The following is a 14016-nucleotide window of genomic DNA, read 5'->3' as shown; positions in this document are numbered from 1 at the left end:
ATTGGATGATTGTTTTCTACATCAGCATGTTCGGGAGGCAACTAGAGGGAGTAATACTCTTGATTTGATTATCAGCAGTGATTCTTCATGCATTAAGAATCTGCAGATAAATGAACCACTAGGTGGCAGTGATCACAGTGTGCTGAAGTGGGATTTACTCAAAGAGGTAACTACCATTAGGGGTAAAGGGAAAGGTTATTGCTTGCTTTTACTTTTTATTGCTTCTGTAAAGGCGACTACGATGGACTGAGACAGTATTTAAATTCTATACAGTGGGACCAACTGATGATGTTACCAACAGCAAATTCAAAATGGGAAGCACTCAAAGAACTTATCTTGGAAGCTACTAGGCTTTACGTACCAACTAAGAAATATTGTTCAAGGTTTAGGCCAAAATGGATGTCAGATGAACTAATGAGGCATATGGCAGAGAAGAAAAATGCATGGGAAACTTACAAATTAACACATGACACAGAAGCCTATGATAGATACAAGTTGATATGCAACCGAGTTACAAAGGAGGTTAGGCAGGCGAAGGCAGATTACGAGAAATCATTGGCAAGGGATGCAAAGAAAAACAGCAAAGAGTTCTTTACTTATGTAAACTCTAGAAGGAAGGGGATGAATCAGATTGGTCCACTTGATATTGATGGGTCAACTGTTGATGATCCTGCTCAGGTAGCTAACAAACTAAATGAATATTTTGCATCGACTTTCACACATGAGGAGTTATTCAGCGAGGGGAATGCCAGAGGTGTATTCAACTCTAGCAGTAAGCTACAGAATCTTGAAATAACTGGGAGTAAAGTGGAGGAGAAACTGTTGAAGATAAACACAAGAAAGGCACCCGGGGTGGATGGGATCTATCCAGTTATATTAAAGGAGGCAGCAAAGGAAGTAAGTAAACCCTTAGCCATAATTATGAGAGCTTCCTTGGACTCAGGGGAGGTACCCATAGACTGGAAATGTGCAAATTTGACCCCAATTCACAAAGGAGGATCAAAGGCTGACACAAGTAATTATAGACCTGTGAGCTTAACTTCTGTTCCAGGAAAATTAATGGAGGCACTGGTTAAAGAAGCACTGCAGGATCATTTAGACAAGACTTCAGTTATAGCTCGGACACAGCATGGTTTTGTTAAGGGGACGTCTTGCCTGACCAATTTGATTGGATACTATGATGCAGTCACAAAAGAACTGGATGCAGGGAATAGCTTTGATATTATATACTTGGATCTTAGAAAGGCTTTTGATACTGTTGCACATGGAAGACTGCTACACAAATTGGAGCAGTGTGACATTGGAGGCAAATTGCTGCTATGGATAAAGGGGTGGTTGAGGGGGAGAAGACAGAGAGTGGTAATCAATGGACACTGCTCATCGTGGACTAATGTTATTAGTGGAGTCCCTCAGGGCTCAGTGTTGGGTACATTATTGTTTTCTGTATTTATAAATGATATTGATGATGGTATATCAAGCTTAATGTCCAAGTTTGCAGACGATACAAAGGTTGGCAGGGTTGTCAAGGACACTACTGACACTATGCTGCTGCAACAGGATCTGGAAAGGTTGAGCAGATGGGCTGAGAGGTGGCAAATGAAGTTTAACATTGACAAATGTAAAGTACTACACATGGGAAACAGCAAGCCCAGAGCAACGTATCAACTCTGTGGTACTACACTGACAGTGGTAGAGAATGAAAGGGACTTGGGGGTGGTTGTGCAGGCAGATATGACGTTCTCTGAGCAGTGCAGACGGGCTAAAAGAGTAACTCATGGAGTATTGTCAATGATATACAGGAATTTTTCCAGCAGGGATAAGGAGGTGATTATTCCCTTGGATAAGGCAATGGTCAGGCCACACCTAGAGTACTGTATACAGGTCTCGGGGCCTCATTTCAAGAAGGATGTAGAGCTGCTGGAACGAGTACAGAGAAGGGCAACAAGATTAGTGAATGGAACAAAGGGGTGCTCTTACGAAGAAAGGCTTAAGTTTTGCAAATTACAGTGTCTGGAGACTAGGCACCAGCGAGGTGATCTGATAGAGGTGTATAAAGCCTTGAGTGGTTTGAGCATGCTCAATGCTGATGGGATTCTTCCTCTCGCTCAGAATAATCACCTGAGAGGGCATAAATTCAAATTGAGGAAAGACAGATGTAGGATAGATGTGCGGAAATTTGCCTTTAGCCAACGGGTGGTTGGTTGGTGGAACAGACTTCCATCCCTTGTAGTGGAGGTTGATAGCCTAAACAAGTTGAAGGCTCAGCTGGACAGGTATTTTGAACGAACAGAGGGGTGAAGTGGAAGTGGTTTTTTTTTTTTTTTTTTGGCTGATGCTGCATAAGCTTGCTTTCTTGCATCAAATGCCTCTACTAATGCTAATTATTATTCCTAGGTGCTTTAGTTCAGTGACAAATTTGACTGTAATAACATGGATATTGATCTGTGGTGGTCTTGTTGGCGCAAGGGAGCCTTTTAGCAAGATGGATTGAGATTTTGGGGATGATATTGTGAGGTGGTGGAGTCGTACCCAGTCAATCCATAAAGGTGGTGAGGGTGAGATTTGCACAGGTTTCAAGTTGAGCACTTGAGTCAGCGGCCAATAGTGACAGATCATCTGCATATGCCTGAGTGCAGACCTCCCCACGGTCCATACCCAGGAACTCATCCAGGACATAGGTCCAGAGCAGTGGGCCAAGAACCGAGCCCTGGAGACAACCTTGGTAGATTTCCCTCTTCACTTGGCAATAAGGTGCCTGGACTACTACACTTCTGTTTGTTAGGTAGTTTTTTATGCAGTGATAGAGGTTGTTAGGGAGTTGCTCTTGTTGCAGTCAGCCGAGGACACTCGGCCACCAAAGTGTGTCGAATGCCCCAGCGAAGTCGACTGAGATAACTAGGAGGTGTTTCTTGTCAGAGTTGTTGGCTGCATTGATGAGATTTTCCAATATGGCAATAGTTGATCTTCCTGGCTTGAAGCGATATTGATTCGGAGTAGGCATCCGTGCAGCACTGTAGTGGTTGTCTATTTTTTGACGGAGTACGGAGTTCAAACACCATACTCAGCACTGAGAGTAGGGTGATTGGCCTATACGAGTCAGGAAGTTCTTGAGGATTAGAAGGATTCTTCTGAATTAGGAGACTACCTGCCATCCACCAGTCTGATGGGAACCATCCCCCGTTATAGGGAGTGGTTATAGAGGTTTAGAAGGAGGTTTGGAGTGTATTCTGCTACTTTTTTCACAATTTCTGGTTCTATCAGGTCAAGTCGAGGGGTTTTTCTGTTTCTTATCTTGTTGACTTCGAGATGGAGGTTAGTTATGATGAGAGGGTCCTCTGTCCAGGTAGAGTGGTAGTTTTCATTGTGTTGAGGATGTTACTAACTGAGTCAGTCACTCCAGGTGATGGTCATTAGCCCTTGTGGGGTTCTCATTTACTGTGTTACCTCACCCCTGGGAACTTGTTTGTTGTCACTTTATGAATAACTCCCCAGGGGTCAGTGTTTCCTATTGTTGAGACCAGGTGCTTCCAGGACTGCATTTTGCATTGCCTGATCATTGCTGTGTAGTCATTCCTGGTCTCATGGTATTGTTGCCCCAGGTATTCAACTTCTTCAGGTGGCCAGGTCCTCCTTGCCCTCTGGAATGCACGTCATTTCCAATTTACCTCTTGCCTCAGTGCCTGAAGTTCTCTGGACCAACAAGGCACAGTTCCTGGAAGGGGATTTCTTTTCCTGATGGCTTCATTAACTGCACTCACGACTGCATCCGTTACTGCCCGTTGGTGCCAGTCAGGGTTTTGGTCTTGGGGGTTCTTAGCCTGTAATTGTTGCTCTTTTTCGGTTAGTATCTCCTTAAATAGGTACCACTTTGCCTTGTCTGTGGCATAGTGTTGGAGTCTCTGTCCTGTGACTGGGGTACGGGTTATTGTTTAGTTCTTGTTGAAGGTAATGACACGATGGTTGGAAGTGGTCCACTCCTCCTGCACGGTCCAATCAGTGATGTAGTCTGCAAAGGGTCTGGTTGATAAAGTTACATCTATGCAGTGATAGAGGTTGTTAGGGAGTTTGCGCTTGTTGCAGTCGGCTTCCCAGAGGGTGCTGGAAAAGGTTGGCAGATTGTTAGGATGATTATGGACGACCAAGTTGCTGTTTATTATGAAGTCTTCTAGACGCTGGCCTTTCCTGGGTTTCACTGTGCCAGAACGGAGAATGGCAATTTACGTCCACACAGATTAGGATTTTTGCTCCTTCTATCTCAGTGAGAAGGTGTTGAAGGTACTGTATAGCTGGCAGGATATCCTCTCCTGGCCGACAATATAGCGTAGAAATCCCCCAAGCATTGTAACTATGTGGGTGAACACCGCCCAGGCCAAGCAGAGATGGGAAATCTTTGTGACTGTGAGGTTGGGGTTTTCACACGACTGTCGCCATCTAGGGCATCTCTCTTTCCACCTGGACCACCTTGTAGGATATAGGATAGCCTTTTATTCCATTGGCAACGGCATAGGGCTCCTGGATCAGGAGAATATCTATATTTCCTTCTTCAATCTTCTGTCTGATTTGGCTAGCTGCTGCCTTAGCTTGCTGTGCGTTAATTTGGAAAAAATTTAGCCTGGTATTATTATAGTGTCTAGGCATAGTCCCCATATTCATTTCTTTGTTGCTGTGTGCTCTTTGCATTAACATATACAGGGCATTTGTTGCCACGAATTGAGTGGATGTGTGCTAATTTTAGGCTTCGACAGTTTGCACAGATTGGGTCACTGATTTTATTAGGACATGTATCATAGCTGTGACCCTTTGTCGCACAGTGGCTGCAGGTCTGCTCCACCATGTGTGCATTGTGTGGCCGAAGTGGCAACATTTGATTTGTTGTTGTTGATATGGGGGTTTGATGGTGCATAAGCTGCTTTGGCTATAATGCGCCTGCAACATTTGAAACACTTGGTGACAGCCACCTGTTCCCTAAAACAGTGTGAGCCCCAATTTATATAAACTCTTGTATGATGAGTGAGCGCCTGCCAGGCTTGCGGCAAAAGCTTAACAACCCAGTTTGCGGCATTCCCAGTCCTGGATTTGGTCTACTATAAATGACCTTAAAAACTAAGTGGATGTTTATCAACATTCATCTTCAATTGTTAACAGCCAGCAGTTGTTTATTTCAGTGTAGAAGCCACAAAGTAACTTATACTCCATGTTAGAGTGAAGTATTTAGACATGTCATCAAGATCTAGTAAAAGGCCTTTCTGATGGTAAAATTGAGAAAAAAAAAAAAAGGAAACTTGCAAATAAGATAGTTTCTGGCTGTTCTATATGATATGACTAGGTTTAGGTTTCACTAAATGAACTAAAGGTGATTTTTGGAGCTATATGAATATGGGACTAAATGAAAAAAATTGATATAAAGAAATATTGGTTTTAAAAGGGACAGACAGAATTAAATTTTTCCAGAATGTATTTAGCGGGAAGAGATTTCTGCAGATATTTTGGATGTTGCATCTCTGCCTTCCCACAAAAGGACAATCAAGGAATTCAAAGTAGGGTCTCTAAAGTAAAAAACATTGTCAATTATCCAGACAGAAGGTTTTGTGAACATTTTCTTCCAAAAATAAATATTACATTAGAGCTTTTAAACTGTTTTGTTTGTCAAGCTGTTTTAATTATTAGCTCATGTAAACCCAAAAATTAATAAATTTTGAACATCACATTTCAACTAGTCATTTGTTTGATTGATAGAGGTGGACCACATTGGGAAAGACAGTGAAAATAATGCTGAACTGCAATGGGTGAATGGAAAACATCACATTTCTTTGCATTTGGCTTATTGAGATATGGTATTGAGACTCAGAACCAGAGATCAGATTGCTGTTTTTGTGTGTTCTTGCTGCTGTATTACAGAATACTGCAGCAAGAACAAAGCTGCAATTGAGTATTCCAAATCTCCCATTAGCTGTTTGTCCTGTCTCGAACAGTGAAAACATACTACCAATTCCAGTTAAACTTCAGAACTTTGATACTTCCAGCAGAGATACTGATTTTTCCCCAAATAACCATAGTAAAGTTGAAAGCCAGAGAAGATGTAATAATTTACATAAGATGAACAGAGTGATATATAGCTCTTAGGCTCCATGTTGAGATAAAAGAATTTTTTGGTACCTGGCACTTCACTTGTTTGGTGTAGGTACAGAGAAAAATAATTCACTCACTTCTACTTTACAGAGGGATCTTTATCATTCTGTGCTGATGTATAAATCCATTGGAATGGACATTTTTCATTACGTTGAATATTCCAAATACTTGATAGTAAGTTGAAAAAAGAAGTTCTGCCACACGATTGGAACATTTTCCTCACATTTCTAGTTGTCTATTTAGTACTTAAAAGAAACTTATGACAGTCTGAAATTCTTGTTAGAAAAGGTGGAATATTGTGATGATCATGAATGAATAGTATGTGGCGATTTGAAGGTTCCAATATATTTCTTGAACAATAGTCAGGTTACACAAAATTCCTTTGTTTTTTGAATTAATGAGACAACAGGGCTAATGCTGGTTATTGGGTTAGATATACATGGACAAAAAAGGGATAAACTTAAGCCTGGAAGCTAAGATGTTCATCATCGAGTCTTGTGCCTAAGCAGAGTGTTTCTGCTACCACTACATATAAAAGTAGGACTATTGAAACATTCTGTAAAGGCATAGATAAAGATGGAAGATGTTTTGGGTTTTTTTTCAAAATTCCTGAAGTAAGTGATAATGATGAACCATATTAGTGTTTTTGATGAATTTTGAAATAGATCTTTTATAAATAAAAAATCTATATCAAGATGATAATTTCACAATTTCTGTCATGGAAAGAAGTGGAGACTTTGTTAGCAATCAACAGGGCCATGAATAATAGTTTAGGTATTTATAAAAAAAGACTGGGAAGATTATCAACAGCATACATCCTGTTTTGAAAAAATTAGATTGTGACCTGAGTGTAAAGGTTTATTTTCTTCACAGTTGCCTTGAATGCTTTCCACATGGGGTGGAGGGTGCAGAGCATGAGCAAAGGTTTCACCAATATATATATATTAAAAAACAAACAAACAAGCAAGCAAACAAAAAAATACCCCTATAATAAATGGAATGAGGCAGTGATGGAAAAGGGATTCATATGATGAGCATAAAATTTTAAAATAAGCTTAAATTGGTAGTGGGAAAGGATGCAAGAAAGCAAGCTTATAGAGCATCAGCAAAAAAGGGGGGAACACTACCCACCTCACCCATCCATCCCCTCAAAGAATTTGTCTAGTTCTTCCTTGAATTTATTCAAACTACCCACTTCCACAACAACAAATAGAAGTTTGTCCCAGCAATCAGCCACCCGCTGGCTGAAAGCAAACTTCTGCACATCTATCCTGTAACCATCCTTTCTTAATTTGAATTTATGCCCCCTCTCAAATTATCCTTATTCAAAAAACATTCTGTCAGACTGCTAGCTGATTTTATTAGATGATTGAGTACTTGTGTATTACTGATTTTATTAGATGATTGAGTACTTATGTGTTACTGATTTTATTAGATGATTGAGTACTTGAGTACATTACCATTTGTTCTTAATATCCTATATTTAAACCTTTCTGATGAATTTAAAAAAAAAAAAAAAAATATATATATATATATATATATATATATATATATATGTAATAAGTTTAAAAAAGAGGTGAAAACTTAAGTGGTAAGGGAGAGATAGAAATAAAAATAATAATATAATATTTGTACCTCTTTTATATACAGTGAAACTTCCCTTTAACGGACAGCCATGGGGAACGAAAATGTGTCCGTTAGAGAGAAGTGTCCGCTAACAAGAAGTCTGAGAGAGGAAAAAAAAAAGAAAAATCGTTAAACGTTTAATGTAAAATTAAATTAAAATATATACAGATTTTGAACAATATTTTTGTAAATAATATGCATATTATGACTTTATCTTAAGAAAAATACATACAGTAATCACTTATTTTCTTCTGCACCTTCTTCCGGTTGATAATTTTGTTTTCAACATTTGTTTGGAGTGAAGAAACCATCGAAAGTCCTTCAGTATCTTCTTCAGCGGCGAAAAACATTTTTAAACGATTGATTTGTATGAGCGCTTCTTCTATTTTCATCGGTGGTTCGTCGTTAATATGTTCTTCGACAGAATGACCTCCTTCCATTTCTTCATCCTCATGAGGAACTTCTTGAAAAATATCGATGATAATGTCATTGATATCTAGAGCACCATCTTCTGTAGTGAGGTTCGAGTCTATATCTTTGTAGCCAGGGTCACTTGTAGCTGAAGTATCGTACCTTATCAATAGATGTTGAAGTTCTTGTTCTTCTTGGTGCTCCACATTGCTGTTCACAACTTCAATATTTGCGTTTGAGAAGCAATGAGATGTCTTAAAACACGTTTTCCGTAGTGAAGTTTAAAATTTTTTATTATCCCTTGATCCAAGGGCCGACACTCTGCAGATGTGTTTGGTGGCAGAAAAATGATTTGAATGTTGGACAATTCAATGTGCGGATGAGATGCAGCATTATCCATGAAAAGAATAATTTTTCTGTTTTGACGAATCATGTTTTGGTTAAAGTGACTTATCCATTCGCTCATGATATCTCTAGTCATCCACGCTTTTTTATTAGACTTCCAGTCAACATTCAAAAAATTCAACTTTATGCCCTTGAAACAATGAGGATTTTGTGGTTTTCCTATAACAAGAGGTTGTTCAAAGTCTTCCAGCATATTTGTACACAATAGTACAGTCAAGCGTTCCTTAGAAATTTTTCCGCCCTGGCACTTTTCGTTTTTTAAACTCATTGTTTTTTCAGGAAGAGCTTTAAAAAAACAACCCTGTTTCGTCACAGTTGTAAATATCCTTAGCTTCAAAATCACGACATAAATCTTCCAATTTGACGGTCCACTCTGTTACAACCCCAGTATCAACAGATCCACCTTCACCACTTACGGTTTTCCAAGAAATTTTATGCTGAGTTTTGACCTTGTCTAGCCATCCCACAGAAGCTTTGAACTCATTTACTCCCATAGATTTCGCAACCTCCAAAGCTTTTTCCCTAATAATAGGCCCATTAATGGGAATTTTTTAGCACGTGCACGACAAAACCACTCATACATAACATTGTCAATTTGAAGCCCAACAGTTTTCGGGAATGATTTTTGAACATGATCATTTCCGTGTTGCCAAAATTGTTTGAGCAGTTCATTTTTTTTCTTTAGGATGTCGCTTACCTGCGTCTTCCCGATTTTGAATTTTGCAGCGAGATTGCGAACAATATTTTTTTGCCGATCATACGCATTAATGAGTTCGACTTTATCTTTTAAAGTTAAATGTTTACGAGAACACATTGTGCACTTCACACGACACTGAACAAAACTGAAAACTTAAACTCAAAAGACGAAAGACCGACCATATTCCCCCCCCCCACCTGCACACACAGAATTCATCAGAAGTTTTACATGTGCCTTAAAAATTCTTGAAAAAGGGTTTAGAACCGCGACGTAAACCTTGATAAAATTCAGAGAATCAGAAATAGAAAATAAACACACGATTGAGGCAATACGTGGAAGAAAAGTTCCTAGAAAAAGGGCCGTAAGCTCGCCCGCTGTCCGTTATGGGGAGATCAAATTAAGTGCTAATCTAAACGAAACAGTGCAGATTGCCTGTCCGCGTCCGTTACAGAGAATGTCCGCTAGACAGAAGCTGCAAACACGTTAAAACCAATGGAGGTGAGTTGGGGAATTTGAAAATGTCCGTTGTAGAGAGTTGTCTGTTAATGAGAGGTGTCCGTTAGGAGAAGTTTCACTGTATATATATATATATATATATATATATATATATATGACTTTAATAAAATGAAAAAATAGAATAAAATAAAAGGTATGCCAGTGAATACACACGACATATTGTGGTTTTTGCATATTTGCTGTGACTGCTGTCTGCTCCACTATCTTTGTTTTTTATTTTCATTTAAATTTTCACTGTATAATATTCGATTCATTTGGATTTAATTTGAGGCAGTGCATTTTAGGAAGAATGTAGGCAGTGCATTTTATTGTAGTTTATTGTAGGCAGTGCATTTTAGGAAGAATGTAGAGTTGCTAGAACAAGTATGGAGAAGGACAACAAGATTGGTGAGGGGGAACGAAGGGGTGTTCTTACCAAGAAAGGCTTAAATTCTGCAAATTGCAGCTTCTGGAGACTAGGCACCTGCGAGGCAATTTGATTGAGGTGTATAAGGCCTTGAATGGGTTGAGCAGACTCAGTGCTGATGGAATTCTTCCTCTTGCTCAGATTATGAACCTAAGGGGGCATAAATTCAAATTGAGAAGTTACATAGATGTTTGGAAATTTGCCTTTAGCCAGCTGGTAGTTGGTTGCTGGAACAAACTTCCATCTGTCGTTGTGGAATTCAAGGAAGAATTGGACAAACTTTTAGAGTGAAATGGGATTTTTTTTTTTTTTTTTTTTTTGCCTGATTCTGTATAAGCTTACTTTCTTGCATCATATGCTTCTACTAATGCTAAAAAAAAAAAAAAAAAAAAAAAAAAACGGCACTCCGTAGCCAGGTGGGCAGAAGCAGCAGTGCGTAGCACACGCTTATTGATTAGACTGGGGTTCGAGCCCATGACTACCAAATACGGAGGATGCGGAAAGGTCAGGGAACGACCACTGCATATCCCTGGAGCAATATGGCCTTAGTTGCTAATGCTCCTAAAAACCAAATAACAACAACAACTAATGCTAAAGCTAATCCTGTCTGAAAATTGTACAGTTTTTTTAGAAAGAATTTGTGGACTATTGTAATTGAAAAAGTGTATACTAGTTTTCTGTGGGATAACCCATCTGGATTTTTAGATTTTCTTAGAAAGAAGCATATAATGAATCACTTCATAGCCATGCCTATTTCCACGCAGTTGTGTTCTTAGCTCAGTTTGCATGTTGTTGAAAGCTGAAAGCCTGTAATAACTTATGAGGCAATTCTGCTCCAGCCCTTTCAAACTATCTATCTTTATTCTGAGCTTGGCCTTTTTTTTTTTTTTTTCAAAAGAAACATCCTGAATCCTCTGGGATGTGACTCAGATCTCATCAAACAAGTGTTAAGTGGTAAGCCCACTGTACTTTAATGGAGGATTCCTGCAGATCCTTCTGTTGTTATTTTAAGCTGTATTTTAATATAATATAATAATCTTTTTACTGCTTAAAATTATTATGCCCTAATATTTTACCTAATAATTTTGACCTAATATTTTACTGCTAAAAATATTAGGTCAAATTTTTTATCCTTTATTTCTTCTAGCAATCCAAGATGAAGATATATTAGAAGAAAATTCTATTGATTTCATAGACTTGCCAGGTAGAGGGAAGTGCAAAGTTTATATTGCTCATTACAGCTATGATCCAATAAAACAATCACCAAATGAAAATCCAGAAGCAGAGTTATGCCTTAATGCTGGAGATTATATTTTGATATTTGGTGAAATGGATGAGGTGAATTTGTGTGTATTGTATATACTCTAGATTAATAACCAATGCTTGTTTTATGTTTGCATTTTGTTATATCACTGATCAAAATAGATCCCAGTTTTGAATTTTTTATATTCATTCTACTGGTATAGAAATATTGAAGTAGAAAAAAATTTTATGAGAAAATCACAATTTTGAAGGAAATGGGAATAAGATACCTGTAAAATAAGAAAATCAGTACTGTCATCTTTTTTTTATTATGCCTTAGCCTAACCTCTTGTTTAAAATCTGCAACTATTCCGTGACTTTTCAGATCATAACAAGCATAATTTCCTTATTTCTTTGAAACTGTGGTTTTAATAAATTTTGATATATATATATACTGTAACTCCTTCCTACCTTAAAATATCTTTCAAGATCACTGTGGAGCCGTGAGCCTCCCTTCAAATTCAGAATTACTGCCTTAAAATAATTCTGTGAGCTCATAGTTATTTTAAATATAGTGGCATTTCAGTTCTGAAGGGAAAAAATGCAGTGAAAGAAACTAAATTTTGTTATTTCATATACAGTAGACTCTCGATTTTCCAGGATAGATGGTAAAAAACAAATCCTGGATAATCGATTTCCCGGTTAATCCAAAAATACAAAATTCCCCGACATACATAATAGATATGTTCCAGGACTTCTTACGTAAGTCGAGTTTTACGTAACTCGGGAATGACTAGTAACATATTGCTACTATATTATTATTGACAAATCTGAATTCCGCGCGATACTTGTTAATGTTTGGCCATTTTCATACATCCTTATTAGTTTAATTTTCTGATCCAAATCGATGGCTTTCCTTTTGTTGGTAGATTTACTAGTAGCACTGTCACTTGTTCTCTTAGTCAGCACTATGATAACAGTCAAAATGAAATTTTCTGAAAAGAAAAAGAACTTCACAGGGTTAAGGGGGAAACACACTATTATCAGCTGACAGGAACTAACATTTTACTAAAGCACATTTCTGGAGGTCACTGCCATTAAGCAATTTGCACCTTCCGGGTTACTGGGCTTTTCTGTTCGTGCATATAATTATTAACATATAGTAAACTCGATCTTATTGTATTTGTGATAATACAGATAGCTGGAATTGTGTGGGTTTTTATGTTATTATGGTGACATGTGTCCCCTTCACTGAAATTTTCAGTCATATAAAAAAAAAACCATAAATAAATTGTAAGAATCTTCTCTTCGTTCCTATTTTTTTGCTTGTTACTCCGTATCTCACTTGAGCAATTTGTACATGCCATGATCGTCATTATTGATTGCTTATTTTATTTATTTATTATTTTTGTTTGTTTTAAATTTTACAATCTTAAAAAAAAAAAAAAAAAAAAAAAAATTTGAGTGAAAAAAAAATTTACGTAAATCTGTAGTTGCGTAAGTCAGGGACTTATTGTATCGAAAAATGTTCAGCAACCAGCGTAAATAATATGGCGATAGATAAAAAATGAAAAAAAAAAACTTACCACACGCATCCAATACGATGCTTCCCTTTATTTTTTACGATGTCGATTTTAAGTCTAATGGCTTCCCTTTATTTTTTACGACGTTGCGTATGGTTTGGTCACCAAAATTATAATGGTTCCTTAGAGATTTAACAGATGCACCATTTTCAAACAATCGAATAATTTCAAGTTTTTGTTTAACTGAAAACGCAACTCTTCTGTGTTTATCCATCATTTTCGCGATTTATAAACAAAAAAAAAAAAAAAAAATTCCATAAAAAAAATTCTGACATCCCTGACATAAATAACAAAACAAAATTTGTCCTTTTGTGCTGCAACAGAACACAACAATCGACGTGATGCACTAAAACAAACTGAACATTTGGTCTTTTTTTTTGAGCGGCGGATGTGAAGACAGCGGGGATTGCAAGATAATAGGTACACTAATCTCCCAATGACGACTTATAATGCCTCTTGTTGCTTATTTACGACATGCAAAATATCTGTTTATACTTATTCTAGGTATTACTTGAATTTTTTGATTTCTGGTTGATTTTTTTTTTTTTTTTTTTTTAATTTGGAGCCTTGAAGTGTCCCAGTTAATCTGCTTTCCGGTTAATCCAATCCCAGTTAATCGAGTCTGCTGTATTTACCTGCTATATATACCTCTATGTAAATATGTAGCAAAGAGAAATACAGAGAAATCTGAGATCGCAGAACATGTCTATAGTTGTTCCTGTGCTTTTAATGTATAATTTACATTAAAAAATATTAAAGCTAAGACAAGATAAATAGAAATATGGAGAGAGATATAGATGCATTATGGATGCAACTTTTCAACAATAGATTGTAAATTTATATAAAAAATGTGTTTTTTTTTTTTACTGATGATATAAAACCCATGTTTATAAACATGAGAACTGATCTTTAAAGAATAGGGTTGGTGTCAGTTACTCTCTTATGACATCTTTTTCCTTTTTCTACTTACCTGGACATCTTGACCACCAAGTGGAGTAGTG

The 14016-nt window shown here is 37.5% G+C and overlaps 1 protein-coding gene across 1 annotated transcript in view; it reads left to right on the top strand.

Annotated features, from left to right (window-relative positions):
* Window positions 1-14016, top strand: part of LOC150081819 (RIMS-binding protein 2-like) — a 1020459-nt gene that overhangs the window by 396374 nt on the left and 610069 nt on the right. Inside the window, exon 11 of the mRNA XM_090380329.1 lies at window positions 11338-11528. Coding sequence (XP_090236455.1) covers window positions 11338-11528 — 191 coding nt within the window. The remainder of the gene's footprint in view (window positions 1-11337; window positions 11529-14016) is intronic.

The sequence above is a fragment of the Mastigoproctus giganteus genome, chromosome 8 (genome assembly GCF_048544385.1).
Source record: "Mastigoproctus giganteus isolate SK-2022 chromosome 8, ASM4854438v1, whole genome shotgun sequence".
NCBI lineage: Eukaryota > Metazoa > Arthropoda > Arachnida > Uropygi > Thelyphonidae > Mastigoproctus > Mastigoproctus giganteus.
Note: the sequence above shows the minus strand (reverse complement) of the source record. Positions and strands in the feature narration are given on the sequence as shown.